Source organism: Lissotriton vulgaris, chromosome 11 (genome assembly GCF_964263255.1).
Source record: "Lissotriton vulgaris chromosome 11, aLisVul1.2, whole genome shotgun sequence".
Lineage (NCBI taxonomy): Eukaryota > Metazoa > Chordata > Amphibia > Caudata > Salamandridae > Lissotriton > Lissotriton vulgaris.
The window spans coordinates 634,779,027-634,795,451 of record NC_141699.1 but is presented as its reverse complement, the minus strand read 5'-3'; the positions used below and the strand labels follow the sequence as shown (position 1 = coordinate 634,795,451).

At 40.7% G+C, this 16,425-nt stretch overlaps 1 protein-coding gene across 1 annotated transcript in view; it reads right to left on the bottom strand.

Annotated features, from left to right (window-relative positions):
• Positions 1-738: 738 nt before the first annotated feature.
• The window catches only part of LOC147683270 (E3 ubiquitin-protein ligase DDB_G0292642-like), a 110,286-nt gene continuing 94,599 nt past the window's right edge, over positions 739-16,425 (bottom strand). The window contains exon 4 of the mRNA XM_086943730.1: positions 739-2,185. Coding sequence (XP_086799856.1) covers positions 1,721-2,185 — 465 coding nt within the window. The 3' untranslated portion in view covers positions 739-1,720. The remainder of the gene's footprint in view (positions 2,186-16,425) is intronic.

Below are 16,425 nucleotides of genomic sequence, written 5' to 3'. Positions count from 1 at the left end.
ATTCCACATCAAAGTACAGAGAGCTGGCTATAAATGAGATATCGCTATGTTATGTCCATTCACTATTACAATGCAGAACCTATCTGGCAAGGTCCTAAAGATACCTCTTTGCAACAAAATATTCACTACATCCTGCAAATTTCACTGACCAGTTGAAGTGAGAAATCAGAGTGGTGGAGTCAACTGTCTCTGTTTCGATTCTTAATCAATTCTCCTTTCCCTGTTTCTATAACTGGCATTCATATTCCTGTGTACGTTTTCATTATTTAAGGTTGTGTGAGATAGAAGAATGCATTCTGAGCATATGGTTAGTGCATTGTGACATTGTACTACTTAAGGATACCTGGTCCTTTTCTCAGAAGTTTTCCACAAATCTTGGAAGAAAATTCGCTCATATTTTCTCCTTCTCTGAGCAGGTGGGGTGAAGTGTAGATGGGTGGCAGTCCAGGGAATTAGAGCAGGCTTGACCCAGTCCAGCAGGGAGCATTTCATGGTCTTCTCATGCTGCTGCAGGGATTTAGGCTGCGCCCGCAGCCCCTGCAACAACAAACATAGGTCTGGTGCCCAATATTTCCAGGTCTGGAGACACTTGGAGTTAGCTCCCAGAGAAATTCTGCCACTTGTAATCAGGACCTTAAGGACAACAGACCTGTGAAACAAACTAAAGCAGCCTAAAGACAGTCCTTATAAGCTGTATCCAAAATTGAAAGCAGCAGAAAACACGCAAAACCCGCTGACTCTCTAGGAGAAAACATTTTATTACTGTACATAATGAACTGCACAGGCATTTTAAACATGTATAAAGAGAATTTACAAAGGCAGGATTATACATTGAAAAATAAAATTTTGGCTCACATTGCCAGGTGAAACATTACAAAACCAATAAAGTCATACAACCCAGATGTTATACAAATTGAAGAAATCATGTAGGGTCCGGTATTTTTTAATGGCTAAATTTGCCCTTTGAGAAGATCCGAAAAGGTAATGTAAACTGAGATAATGGGTGTGCTATGCTCTGGGTGCATGTATGTTTGAAGTTTAAATGTGATATTATATTTGGAATGCAACCATTAAAAAATTCAATCACCTGAATATTTGATTTTGAGGAGAGAGTAATATGTTCAATGTACTTGCAAAGTCTTAGAACAAGCCGCTGAGCCACTTTTATCCTAAAGGTGAAAATGCACTAATTCTCCTTTACCCTTTCTCCTAGGGATTGCAAACACCATGAACCAAAGAGCATGGGTGTAAGAAAAGTCAGCTGCTCGCAACAGCACAAATGAAAGAATAAAATACACTGAAGAAACAGGAATAGACTAAATATAATATAATGTTCTCCCCCCTTCCCCTTTGGGAATGGCTTTCCATTACCATATTGGTGTGTCCTCCCCTAATCATGGGCCAGCTGGACCAAATGACTTATGTAGTACAGGAATAGACCCTGTTGGAATTGGTAAATAAGGATTTAAATGTGAAAAGCTTTTCAAAACTACTAGTTGCCGCATATGTTTCATTCATATCAACTGTGGAGCAACAATGCTCGTCAATACCTAATTACGACAGCAAGTTTACAAGGAGGCACACCTGCCCAATTATTCTCACAATAACCTGACTCTATCACAAACCTAGATAGATCTAGTACTGGTCTTCAATTGAACATGTAGGTGGGAATTTACTTAAACAGGTAAGAGGAGAGAGAGAAAAGCTTGTTCAGCTAGAGTCAAGCTGATGTCTTTCGGGACCAGATTGGAATTGAGGTTTGCTTAGGAGCGACAGGCTTACTGCATGTCATAAACCAGGCACCCTGTTTACTTTTCTTGCAGTCTGCAGCACTATCGAGGCAGGCAAAGCAAAACTCAACCTGGCACTGCTTGCACATCATGTACTTGCACTTGTCCTTGTGCTCGATGATGAGCCCACAGGTGGGGCAGGCCCGGATGGATGGACAGTTTTTCACTTCACTCCCTGGTAGTTCTTTGAGGATGCATTCGTCTATCATCTTCAGCCTAGGGTCTTTACAGCCCTCGTTTTCACACCGAACGGATGATGTACCAGAGCCTTTCCAGGGCTTCAGGCACTGCCAGCAGAACTCACAAGTTTGTTTCTTCTTGGCTTGGCAGAGTATACAGAGAACCCTCAGGTTCTCCAGGGCTTTACGCTCCACGTATGCTTTGCATCCAGGACACTGGAAGTGAGAAGTGAAGAGAGTTAGAAATCATTACAACATCCCTTATAATATTTCCTGCATACACGTATAACCACGTTTAGTAGCTCTTCCAATCCTTTCATCACATGTGTATCATGAGATTATGATATTTTAAATAATCTCCAACTGAAATTGGATACAATTCAAAAATATAGAAAAAATGTACATACCTACAAAAACTGTACTAGGCTTTTTGTTATTTCCAGCTGGTGGGAACATGATTCTGTTCCTTACCTTTTGAAAAGATTTAAGCTATTATTTATTAAACCCTTCACATACTCTTGACACATGGGCAGAGTAGACAGGCTGGGACGGTATTACACGACTCCCAATCGCGGACATATTATTCGGTCAAAAACTCATTAGAAATTAGATGGAAGGAGGAATTAGACAAGGTATTCTAAGAAACTGAATGGATAAACATCTTAGAGTGCAGCCAAGGACTGGAAAGCGAAAGATTTGTCGAATAGAGGAGTGACTTACAGATCTGAAAAAACGGACCACAGCTGAACATGCAGCTATGACGTTGCAACTAAGGTGATCAGGAGATGAGGTCAATTAAAGGGCCTGATACACAAACAGCATGTTGTAGTGAATAAAGTTGTACTACTTATTCATTACAAAATACAATTCGCAAACCCATGGCTGGAGATCTTCACCACCACCAGTGGTGTAACAAAACTTTATGGGACCCACCCTGCAAGGATCAATGAAGAGGCCCCCAACACACTCCTATATCACCCTTTTACCGTACCTCCCACCTTTATACGGTCTTGCAGCAGCGAGGTACCACATATTACACAGTCCGACAGGCACTGAATTTTGGCTATACAGCTATCCTTCAGGCAAGACTTACCTTCCAGGGTCAGACCTCGCATACCAGAGCTGTTAAGCTACACAGATTTGACTGTCTAAAGCAAGCCTCAGACAGCAGAGCTATCCCCTCATGGTAAATTACTACTGCTGCATGACTGCTTAAACATCACATGGATCAAAGTCTGAGTTGCCTAATCATCCCAAAAACGACGGTAAGAATCATATATTCTTTCACCACTCCACCCCCGATCTTTGATGTATGATCTATTGGGAGTCTTCAATAATGATGCTTTGCTTGGGCTATTTTACTTAACTATATTCAATTCATTTTGCTTTATTCAACAGATTAATCATACATGCAGTAAAAGCATACAAACATTATAATGAGGTATAAAAACAGGAAAATAAAATGTTGTACACAAAAGCAATATATTGGTAAGAGCATTACATCACAATATACCAATAAATAATGATAACATTTAAACAGTTGGTTTAAAATAAGAGAAGATCCAACTAGCAAAAGGAGGGCAGAGTGAAAACTCAGAAACCAAGGCATGTGTTTAGATCTGAGCTGTACAGAGGCCAACAATCATATTATAAAAATAGCAGACAAAAGAAAGGTAACCCACTGTCCAGTCTGCAGGGCTAATGTACCTGCACGAATACAAATAAATTGAGATAAGACTAGAATCAGATTGTTATTTTAAAATACTGCAACACCAGCAACACAGACTACATGTATTGGCCATAGATGAATGCCCAGGTATTTAGTTTAGGTTGATTTAACTACGTAATGGGCAAAACAAGTTGTGGTTAGAGGCAATTGACTGTATGACGGCAAGGTGTTATGGAAACCGTGTAGTGGCTGCCAGGAACCAAGCTCTAATAACCCACATTTTGCCAAAAAAACTTTGCAACTGCACATGGGTAGACCAAATTGGAATCTGAATTTAAGATTCCTAGAGCAGTTAGACTACTTTGTGTTCTAAATAGCCTGCCGATTACTTTAATCCTCTGCTTATGGCCATTGGTAGAAACTACAAGTTGGGACAACATTTTCTTGTAAAAAGTGTTTATGTGTGGCAATTATTGTCACACCATACAAAGAGAAAGGAGATCTATGAGTCAAATCCAGCAGACAGTCCTATAGATCTATGCTTATTTGTTGTAAGATAAGAGGTGACTTCACAACTTAGGACCAATTGAAACACCGCATATCGTTCAAAAGGATGACATTACTCGTGTGGGCTAATGTGCGTTGCTGTTTTTTTAGTTTAGGACAAAAGGAGACCAAAGAAAGGCCTAACGGATCATGGTCATTCTCTATCCTGTTTATAACCATCATATCCACGAGGGAAGACCACGGACGGAGATCTAATAAGAGATAATCAATGCAACTCGTGAGGATGGGATTGCTTTTAGGTATTAGCTCCTGGCCTATTGGAGGGGGTTCTACCATTAGTGGCTCTTAGGCCTAAATCCAGAGTTAAGGCCTTCATCTGAAAAGCAGCCTTGGTCCATAGGTGGAAGATTGAGCTGCGGAATTCCCCAGATCTCATCCTTATCTACATCTCTAGTTGGATCATCCTAGTCCAGGGGCTCGTAAATGGTATTACAATCAACCCCTAATATGAAGCCTGAGTTGGAATAATGGGCCATCAGGTATTCTTCTATAGTCAAGATGGTTTGAGATCTTAGGGCCAGATGTAGGTAGGCATTTACCGGTCGGTAACGGCCGAATTCGGCCGTTACCGACCGGTAAATGCAATTTGAGATGTAGGGCCCTGTATTTTACAGAATCGGTAAATTTACCGATCGGTAAATTTACCGATTCTGTAAAATACCGAATCGCTATTTTTTCCGATTCGGTAAAATTGATATGTAGGTGGGACTCTTCTGAGTCCCACAAGCATTACAGAATCGGTATTTTACCATCAAATACTATTTGATGGTAAAATACCGATTCTGGTGTGCATGCACATGTGTGCATGCACACCTGTGCCATATGACAGGCAGGCCTGCCCTTAGGGCAGGTATGCCTGTCACATGGCCCCCGAACCTTTTTTGGGGGTGCTAGAGGGTGTCAAAGTGACACCCCCTGCACCCTTGTCAGAATCGGTATTTACCGATTCGGTAAATACCGACCGGTAATGCCCCATTCATTACTATGGGCTTCAAAGCCCATAGGAATGAATGGGGCATTACCGGTCGGTATTTACCGAATCGGTAAATACAGATATTTACCGATTCGGTAAAAGGAAAATCTGGATGTTCCTACATATCCACCCCTCAGATTTACCGATTTTTAATTACCGAATCGGTAAAATTCGGTAATTAAAAATCGGTAAATCTCATTTACCTACATCTGGCCCTAAGTCCTCACTGGACCCCTCTGGCATAAACATAAAAAATATCGATGTCAAGAGACCTCCCATTGGGTGTCATTACTCGGATGGCTAGAATATCTGGGGAATCAATAGATAACCTTTGAATGTTGCAATCAAGATCTGTTATATAGCTCAATGATGGAATTCCAATCAGAAACGTCGGTTTTAGATTTGAAGCCTACGAACTGCAGGCTAAACAGAAAGAGTGCCTTGCATTGGTCATAGTATTTACATCAGGGCAGATGCTACTAATAAATGGAGGATGACCTTTGAGAAGAGGTCAATCCAGTATTAGAGGTGATTTTATAGAATTAGTGTCATTTGCTACTGGAATAAAATGGTTTGTGAGCGATTCCAGCCCGCATGAAGCTTGACTGATCAGTTGGGGGGGCACATCCCTCGACCAATATATTGGATGATGGTAGTCAATCCACCATGCTAGTAGGTGAATTTGTTTGTGGATTATTGGTGAGGTTACCCCCGTCAAGATTGCTAGGGTTTGCAGGCGGAGTATGCTTATGAAGAATGTCTGTTTTAAACATAGAACAAGTGCTTAGATAAATGCCACCAAGTTGTCAACTAAGTCGCTACTAGTTAGAATAAGTTCAATATTATCAATCTTAGAGCTTGCTTGTGAGTGTCTTGCACCACCCAAAATATCATCTCTTGTAATAGAGCAGCAACCTCGTACCTTGCTAATCCAGTGAATGGATTTATTAAGGCCTCCTCCCCTTCATGTATTCTCAGTTCAGTTGTTTGCTTTTTGGGACGTGCATTAGGAAGACTGAACAGCTGCAAGCTGTATCCGTCTTCCTTTGGTCACAAATCAAATTTGTAGATGGGACAAGGGGACACTTAGGTCCGGTGCCATACTAGAGCAGTGAGAATGGCTCCCAGTTGGTTCAATGTGCACCGGGCTAGACATGTGGTGATTCCACCTCCCAAACCCCTTCCAATGGCCTCTGTGTTTATTCTCGTTGTTGTAAGAGCTTTAAGTAAGAATGGATTACGTCGCATGAGCGATCTGTTTCCATTACTGGTGATCATGGACGGTGATAGAACTATTTTCTATGGCTGTGTCTCTACACAAATTAGGCTTCTTTTAAACAGATTTAAGAGTTAGTTCACCATAGCCTTGATGTCCCCCACCTCCTCTTGTAAAGCTTTTGCCTGCTGGAAGAGGTGACCTAGATCGCTAAGGGAGCTGGGCAAAGCAGTTGTTAAAAGGACAGGGTCTTCGATGGTACAATTTACGAGAGCTAACTGGGCCTGTGCAGACAGGGGATCGAATCAGTTGCTACAAGGAATAGTGTATAACAAGGCTGGCATATCTTGGGTAGATTGTTCACAAGACAGATCCAGACTAGATGGGTTAGGGACTGGGGTTTGGCCTCCATTGTAGCACTTTTTATGTTGACCTTTAAAGAAGAGTCAATAGATAAGTAGATGAAAACTAGGTGCTCGAGTGTACTGAAACAGTAATAAGTGGCAGATTAACAAGTAGAATAACCATAAATAAATTAAAAAGTTCCCCAAAAAAGCCCACACCTATATGAGGATCCACAGCAAGAGATTACAGTCTCAATGTCTGCTGGAGACAATTCTTGTTGTAAGAGCCAAGAGCTTGGGCCCAGCTCAGCCTCCTTTGGTCTCTGACTGGCCCAGGACGGCCCAGCTCTTGGTCAGGGATTTAACTGGCCTGCTCGCATCCTGCTCATCAGGTCTCTGATGCATTAATGTAGCGCTAGTGAAATCAGGTGTTGGTCCTGCAGGCGGTTGTGGGACATGTAGTCCCCAGAGGTTGTGGTCCTGCAACGGCTCACCTCTGGAGCTCAAAAGAAGATCAGAAAATACAAGGGCTGCTTTCCCGACATTAGAGTCCAGGGCAACCTGTCAACATGTGATGGATATTATGTTTGCCAATATTAATTGCCATAGGTTACAAGGAACTTGTAATAAGGTGGATGGGAAAAACCACCACGATTGTTACAGAGTTTTCCATCATCCCAAACTCTAAATAACACCTAAGTAAAATTACTCCTATTCTTTTAATCAGGTCATGAAAATCATTGTCCACCTAATTATTTCATCTTATCCGGAATACAAAAAGACTTTGTGTTCAGAAATGTCCAAACAACTGCAAGACTGCAGGTTGAATATTTGGATATCAATTTCTCAGCATAAGGACAAACTGCACTAACCTCTGGTCAGGAAGGGAGTAACTTTTATTTACCTCTGTCTTTTCTATTGAAGAGTCCTTTTGCACAGTCCCTGTTCATTTCTATTCTCCTTCTTGAGTACTTAAGTCGTCTTGTTCCTTTTGAGAGGTAACAAGAATATGTCAGGCTCAGAAAAGTGGTGGTTTCTTTGTTTGGAATTCATACGTGGAATGAAGTAAAAGTGGTAGCAAATTACGCACTGACTTTTACCAAATGAATAATTTTTTTGCGAACTGACGTGCCAACATGTTGATTCACAAAATACTGATTCGTCAGTGATCACAATTTAACCTACCTAATTAATATGCATGAGGTAGGTCGCAAATTGCTACCTACCACGATTCACTGCCATCACAGGAATAGTGGTATGCTGGGAGGGGAGAGACCACCACCAGGTCTGTAATTACTTTCAAATAAAGCACTTTTTTTTAATGCACCTTTTTCCCTGAAAGGAAAATGTAATGCGGTTAAAAGATAGAAACATTTCAAAAGCTTTTTTTTTAACAAGCAAAGCAGTGGACGCTGGGACTGCCTACATCTGCGAAAGTATTTTTTACAACAGTCACAAAGGGGAATAGATCCCCAATTAACTGCTTCCCATTTGTACATTTAAAAAAAAAACATGTCTTTGTATGCTACAATATTGCAAAGGTTTTAATTAACTATACACAATAAAATTTATCACATGCTTCCCATTTACGAGTGGGTTGACATCTCCTTTGAGGTGTCAGTAACCGATAAATGATTTGAAACCAGAATTGCTGTCTTAAACCATTGATACATATCGTAAGAAATTGCAAATTGGAAGGGACGAGCTAAAAGTGAACTTTTCAATTTGCGATTCAGAATGCAGTCGCAAACCTATCTTGTGACTGAGTAAGGAGTTATCCAATTGCAATTTGGGTTTTGAGCATACCCAAAAGCTGTTTTGGGGTCGCAGAGGCTCTGATTTTGCGAGCTGGAGCCTGTTACCACAAAAAAAAGCTGTGAACATAAGGACCGAAGTCCCTAAAGATGAACAACAGCACTGCAATTTGCTAGTTTTCAGAAATTTTTGGAAAACTTGGCTTTTTGAAAGAAACCAGTAACTGTCAATTGTTAGCAGTCATTTCCACCTCTATTTTGAAGATCAGTGCACACAATTAACAATCAAATCAAGCAGTTTTGCAAATAGCTAACGTTATTAGTTCTATGTTAATAATAAATGTGTTAAATTATTTCACATTTCTTATAATAAAATATGTTTTTAAGAATAATAAACGTAAATATTTTCCAGACACCAATATGGAGATCTCTGCTATGGTGGCAGAGAGCTCTTTCGATGTGTAGAAATGTACTAGTGGTAACTTTACACTCATAAATCCTGTCTTAGAGGCCCCCTCCCATTGAACTGAAGTGGTGGTGATATGAAAGTCTAAACTTTGGTGTAAATCCTCACTCGGTAAAGGTGAATAGCAAATGCAGGAGTAGATTTACACATGAGTACATTTACTTTTGTGAATAGGCCCCATAATGATTGGAACATCATGATGACACCAGAAATTACGCCACCCGTGAACAGACACCAGCCTAGAATATTGGGACGAGGCTTTACTTGAAACATACAACCCAAGATGCACTTGCTACACAGACAACCTGCACATGTCACTAAGAACCATCACATTCAAGTGCACTATTATACAGCTACTGGAGTAACACAGGAAGAGGCGATAGATACAGAGGATCCACCTATACCAACGAGAATGAGATAGAATTGACTTGCCCCTGAAACAACGACATTCCACAAATCACGAAAAACAGAGCTCATAGTAGAAAGAAACATCATTTTATTATAGCCGTATAGCCTATGCCGAAGGTGAGGGCCTTTAACATGGGAGCAGGACTTTAATAGAAGGTATAGCCCAGCTATGAAGGGCTGTAAGGCTACAAGAGCATTCTTCCACTAGAGGGCAGAATGTTCTAACAAACTAAACAAAGGCCTCTCGGCTCCCGAGGGGATTGAAATCCCCTACGGCTCCGAGAGGCTTTTGTTTAAACAACATTGGAATGTTACTCTGTGGGCCTTTATCAGCCCGTAGAAGCACGGAGCACTATAATTTTCTGCAATGGAGTGCTCCACATTCCAATGTTATAATAAAGGTTATTTTACAGCTGGGTATTGTTAATGTAAAATGTTGACTGAAACTGCTCACACTCACACAGGGACCTTCGAGTGATGTTTAACATTGTCTTACAAGATGATATGAATTATGTTTATGAATATACATGGGCAAAAACCTAATAAAGAACTTCAAAAAAGCTATTATTCATTGTAAGGTAATGTCTTTTTCTGCATGATAGCACTGAAAGTGTTGGACTGACACATCTGTTTTTTCAACTCTTAGTGCACTGAGGCTTGCTAACCAGACCTCAGTGACAGTGCTTTGACCCTTAAAAGTATATGTTTGATTAGCGTATATCTGATTGGCTAAGTTAACTTACTTATAAGTCCCTAGCATATGGCATCAGGGATACCCAGGGCCTATAAATGACAGTGTTCCCCCAGGGCTGCAGCACCTATTGTGCCACCCTGAGTGTGACGAAGTAAAAACATGACTCCTAGCCTGTTACTGAAGATTGCTAGGGCAGTTGTAAACTGCTAAGCTCGACTTTGCCATTTAAATAGTAACAAAGTTTAAACCTCCCATTTTAATATATATTTCACACCTTCAGCAGGCCTATCAAGCCCAAAGGCAGGGTACTGTATATTATTAAGTAGGACATTTTAGAATCAGAATTCTTTATTCGGCTGTGAACAGCCATGAATGCGTGCAAGACTTGCAGATATAGCAGTAAAATACATACAAGTTGTTAAAACAAACAAATAAAATACATAAAATTATCAGGTTGGGATACCAACAATCATGATAAATACAGGCTGGGATGAATAAAACCAACATTAAAACAGAGTCAAGTACTGATTCATTGATGCCCTAACATAAGTCTGAAATAATTGACTTCCTTGAGTTGACTGCGGCTTTAAAAAACAGAATCATGTAACCACGTTTTGTCATCTGGTAATGCCAATAAAAAATGATATGCTTGCATACAAAGCCGTAGATCTCTAAACTTCAAAAATGGTAAGAGGAATTCTTTGGTATACATTTTATAATATTCACAGAAGAGGAAATGTACTATAGTTTGTTTATGCAAGTTAGTACTTGAGCATTCTCTTGAGTGGAGTTGGGGTTGGTGTCCAGTTGGAATACAAAGTAAATATTTCATAATACTAGCCCAGTAGCTGAACAATAAAAGACTTTCCCACCTCTTATTAGTGTTCTGCAGGTAGTTGGTAGAGATAGCCCCGGGATAAAGATATAAATAATGCTTGACACTTGATTTTTGCCTGTCAGCCCTAATCCTCTCTTCTTTGGCTCATTCTAGCAGTAAGACTTGCACTTGCTTTCTAACAGAGGCTGCCCACAGCGTTCTATCGAAAAACATATCAGCCAATCCAATGGCTTACAGAGATTTGTTGACACACACTAGCCAGGGAACTGAAAGACCCCCTATTGCAAGGCAAGCAGTCCAAAACAATCTCTCTAGTTAATTTTGCTTCTTCTGAGCTCCAGATAAGAGGCCACGAGGACTGGCCAGCTATGGATAAAGTTGTTCAGAAAGTCTAAGCCTAGTTCATAGTGGCAAATGAAGCTGGAGGATGACACGGGGGCTGACAGTAGTCTCCAACAAAATTAATTTTCCTACCTTTGGAGGGTAGACGAGTCACCATAAGTTGCTGTACAAACGCATTGTGCGAATATATTTGCAAGAGGGGTGTTAGAATCCTCTCTTCCTAAGGTGACGGGAGACTTACCAATGAGCCAACAGCCCTGGAAAACTTGGTCCTACTTTGTGCAATATTTCCAGGCCATGTCCCAGACCAGCTGAAAGTGACCCCCAGGAGCTGGTGCTTAATAGCACCCCCTTACTTAATGTAATAGTTAAGGGTTGCATGCGCCTTGGGCCATAAGTCATTATAAAAGACTTAGTAAAATTAGTTAATAAATCCAGATTGCCCATAAAATTGACAAAGGAGTGCACTAGATGACACAAGGCTTTGGGGTGCAAGCAATTAACACAGCGTCACCAGCATATAATAATGCTCGTAGGGGGGCACCATTCACCATGGCAATGTCTGGGGTGCACTAACTAAGCTTCTTACGAAGATCATTTATTATACAAAATAAAAAGAGTGGGGCTAAAACGCACCTCTGGCGAACCCCCTGAGAAATACTAAATCCATCAGTGACTTCTCCTTTGTTCCCAAACCTGACTCGGGACTTAGTGTCCGAATGTAAGGAGACAAACAAGTGAACTAGGGATGGATCCATTTGCAGATTAATGAGAGACTGCACAGCTTAGCCCGATTAACACAATTAAATGTAATTGTGAGATCCATAAAGGCTAAATATAGGACAGACTGCTTGGCCACCGTATATTTTCCAATGATCAGGTTTAAGTTGAGGCATTGATCAATCATCCCTATACCACTGCGAAATCCATCTTGGCATTTATTTAACACGTTGTTTTCAGTGACCCAATCTACTACTCCATTATACAGGACGCTGCCTAAAATTTTGGCTGGTATATCTAACAGAAAATTCGGGCGACAACATTTAGACTCCGCCCTGTTGCCCTTTTTAAAGATCGGGACTGTGACTGAGGAAGCCCAGGAGCAAGGTATCAGTGACCTGTTCAGGCTGTTATAAAGATTTGTTCATAGTGGGGTCCAAAGATTCAAGTTACAATTAATAATGTCAATTGTAAAGAAATGGATGGGAATGATGGAGCCTCCCCGGGCCATAGCTGCAAACCGACCGAAAAAGAGTCAAAAGTGTGCCAGCCAGTCCTCTCCATTTATTTGACAACTAAGTGCTGATCCGCCTTGACCTAGGGAACGCATACAAGAGACAGCCTTCCAGAATGACTTGCTGTCCTTTGCGTAGGCAGTGTAGGACATTCATTTTTATATATCCTAACCGTAAAACACACACATTATTATTTTTACAAGTGAGACACTAGTAGCCCCGTTAGCGAGGACAGGGTTACACACTGATAGCTCATCTCTGTCAACTTCTGATTGAGACTACTAAATCTGGTACTTCAAGGTATTAAAATTAGTGTCACGTTAAACTCGACTTGACACCTAGGTTGGATTTCATGTAACTTTTGAGTATATGCAACTTTTAGAAAGTGGTCACTGCTGTTCAAGTTTTTCAGTAGAAGTTCACATATGCTGGCCACAAGATGGGGGTGTGAACGACTTGCAGGAAAGGTAGAGGCCTGCTGTTAGAAGAGCTGTAAGGGGAAGGAGACTTTGAAGGGCAAATGGTGGATACACATGGTGTAGGGGCTTCTCTTTTGTTCAGGTAGACGGGTTGGCATCGAGGAGAGAGATGGGAAACCAGTTGCCAAACAGTTTTTTTTTGTGGGCATGTAGCCCTCAGGTAGTTACACCTCTAGGGTGTGCAACCAAGCTACATATGCTGAGAGAGGGGTTCAGCCATCTCAGGAGGTGGCAGAATAGTGCACTCTGTAATAGATAGATGACACACACTGCAGAAAGTGGTCATCAGGCAGGAAAGGACATAGTAACTGCTGCATCCCCAAGGGCCCTTTCTGGGCATACATATGGCATCCATTCCTCCGATCACATGAGGACTGGAGAGAGGACAAAGAAGGGCTACCCCTACTGTTCCCTGGGCCTGGAAAAACAGGCTGCACCAACCACTGGACTGCACCTGTTGATCTTTGGGCTAGGAAAGAGAGGACTGTGCCTTTGGTACCTAGCTCGTGGAAAAGTCACTTTTGAGCCTCAGACAGAAGAGGGGAATTGAAAGAGTTATTTGGTTGACTTCCAGTTTCAGCACCAGGGTCACAAAAGTTAATGAAGCCAGTTCTTACTAGTCAAAAGCCACAATTGCTTGATCACCTCAGGCCCCAAACTTGCAGCCTGAACGACCGAGTCCCGTTGCTCAGACGTTGCACCTGAGTCTTTTGAACCTGGGAGAACACTGGAGAGCAATTTGATTGTCCAAGACAGACACTAATCTTCACCAAAGGGAACCGTTGGTTTTGCTGTGATCAGAGACCAGTAGTCCAGTGCTTGTGGACGTTTGCTGGACCAAAAAGGACCTTTGTTGGACCTCTTGATGGTGATGTATTTTATAGGTAACTCCAGATGTGGCCAGTCACCCCTCCAGGACTCAGGATAGCCCCAGGAAGCCCCCATCGAACGAACAGCATCCTCAGCATCATACAACATCTTCAGCATTCTGCATTCCCTGCACCGGGACCACTCTATTGATGTCTGTGGCGGTTCGCCCATACAGCCTGGTAGAGGACTTGAGATAGTAAAAAAAAAAGAAAAATATTATGACTCAAGGGTGCTTTCCAAGGATCCTGTTTTTAACCTTGTTTTGTTCTCAAAGTTTTTATCAAAATCTTTTTAAAGTGTGCATATCGTTAGTCATTATTACACTCGCACTTTATTCCTGTTTTATCCTTTTTACTTGATTTTTAACTGAGTACACACTTAAAAATGTTGCATATTAGCGATTTTCTCAGTGTTTACAATTCTCATCATGTGATACTTGACCGTTAGAACCTGGTGTATTAAATATCTACTTTTACTTGTGTTAACTGCATCATGGGTTCCACTGCTAAGGAAGAATATGTGTGTATCTTTAAATAAAGATTATGACGGACTTGAGATTGCTTTGGTGACAAGGTAACTGTCCTAGAAATTCTCACTGGCCCCCTTGACCTCTTCCTTGGCCAAGTTGCGTGTCAACGGTGGTGTTAACCATAACTTTATGAAAGTTTTACAAAGTTTCTGCTACCCAATGTAGTTACCAATGCGTGTTAGCTTTTTGAGTGAAAATCAGTGATTTACTTTTCAACTAAAAATCTATATTTTCTGAACCCTCCGGTGGAATTTGTTGGTCCCAAAAATAAGATCTATCTTTATAAACTGGAATCAGAATTCTTTCATGTCGTGTCTTATTTCGTTGTTTTGGTGCTTCTAAATGCTTTTCACTTGTTCCTTTGTTTAAGCCCGATTGCCCAAAGCCACAGTTACCCAGGGTTGAGCTAATGGTTTTACAAACGCGCCTGAATGGACTCATGATGGTCTTACAACCACACCATATAATACAAAACTTTCCTCCCATTTATAACATTTCATTTACAAGATGAAAATAACTGATGTGTATCAATATACATGGAGAAAACCCAATAGAGAACATTCTTTTAAAAAAAACGTAAATTATTCCTTATTATAATTTGCTATTTTGGAATTTTAGGATGCATTGCATAGTGTATTCTACTGTTTCAAAGCACTAGGCAGGGAAGAAAGATGAGGCAAAATGCTGAATATTTATTAGACGTGTTCAAGGATCACAGGTCATTGTTCAAACAAACATGAGGGATCATAACACCATAAAGTCTATAGCATGGAATGCAATCTTGCAAATATAGGCCAGACGGAAAAAACACAAATTTGAACTCAGCTTGCAGTGCTCTAGGAATGATTCACAGTTTGATGGCAACTGAAATTCCATGAATGTCTTGAATAAACGCTAAATATGGAGTAGAATGCATCTCCTTGGTTTCATCCTCAATAATACCTCTATAAGGGAGGAAATTCAAACAGTGGATTCTACTTTGCATTTATAGTTAACTCCAGAAAAACCAGGTTATTGCAGAGATCTTTGAAGACTACAGGTTGGAGCGATGTGTGAGTCACAGCTTCTGGAAGTACGTAAACATACAAAAGGTGAGCGTGGATTGGACGTAGAATTTCTCAGACCTAAATAAAGTACCCTTGTATTTACAGCAGTGTATCAAGAAGGCTGTATGGTCCTCTTTAGTTGAGATTTTAACCAAATGCCTTTGACCACTTTTTCTACAGGTTTTAAAGTTCAGTCTGTTATTGTATCAATTCTGAAATCTCTTATGGAAGTACGGGAGTTTACAATTCTTTAGTGAGGAGAGGTGAAGGTGGTCTGCTATTTGAAGGACTGGGAATATTACAATAGGTACAGCATGTGACCTTGTATACCGGTAGGTTGGGTTGACATTTGAAGGAAATGTCAGTTTTCATTCCAATGAATTTTCCATTCTTTCACCATCGTTTGGTAATAGGTGTTAAATTGATCTTTCCACAAATGTTCAGGTCTCACAGGATGAAAATTCATCTAGCGATAGTAAAGAGGTGTTAAGTTACTTCAATTGATCAGCAGGAGATAATAGATGGCATGGCGATATATTTTATAGATAGCTCATTAAAGGATTCGAAACAAGGTCTCGGGGATTCCTTTCATCTTTTTGAGTTGTGGAAAACAATAGCTACATCCCTCCTGACCTTAAACACTGGAAAATAGAGTGATACTTCTGTGATCAGCTAAATGATTTCCAAAGCATTTCAAAGTAGAGGGTGATTCTCATGGTCGAGGCAGGGAAGGTATATATATTTTATTTGTAGGTACTAGGTATGTCACTGGTTACTGCCAGTAATTGTTTTGGGTACTTCTATGTATAATTGGTGTCTCAGGGGAACAAGTTAATGACGCAGGCCAATATGGAGAAGAAACTACCCTTGGGCATTTGACTATCTAGGGGTAGGATGTAGAGTATATGAGGTTTACTTTAAGAGATAGTAGTGGGTTAGAAACTTAGGTACAGCATGACACATTAAAGATCATACAATACCCTCAATGCCCACTTAGAGCTATTTCTCAGTAATTAAAGGTAAGTA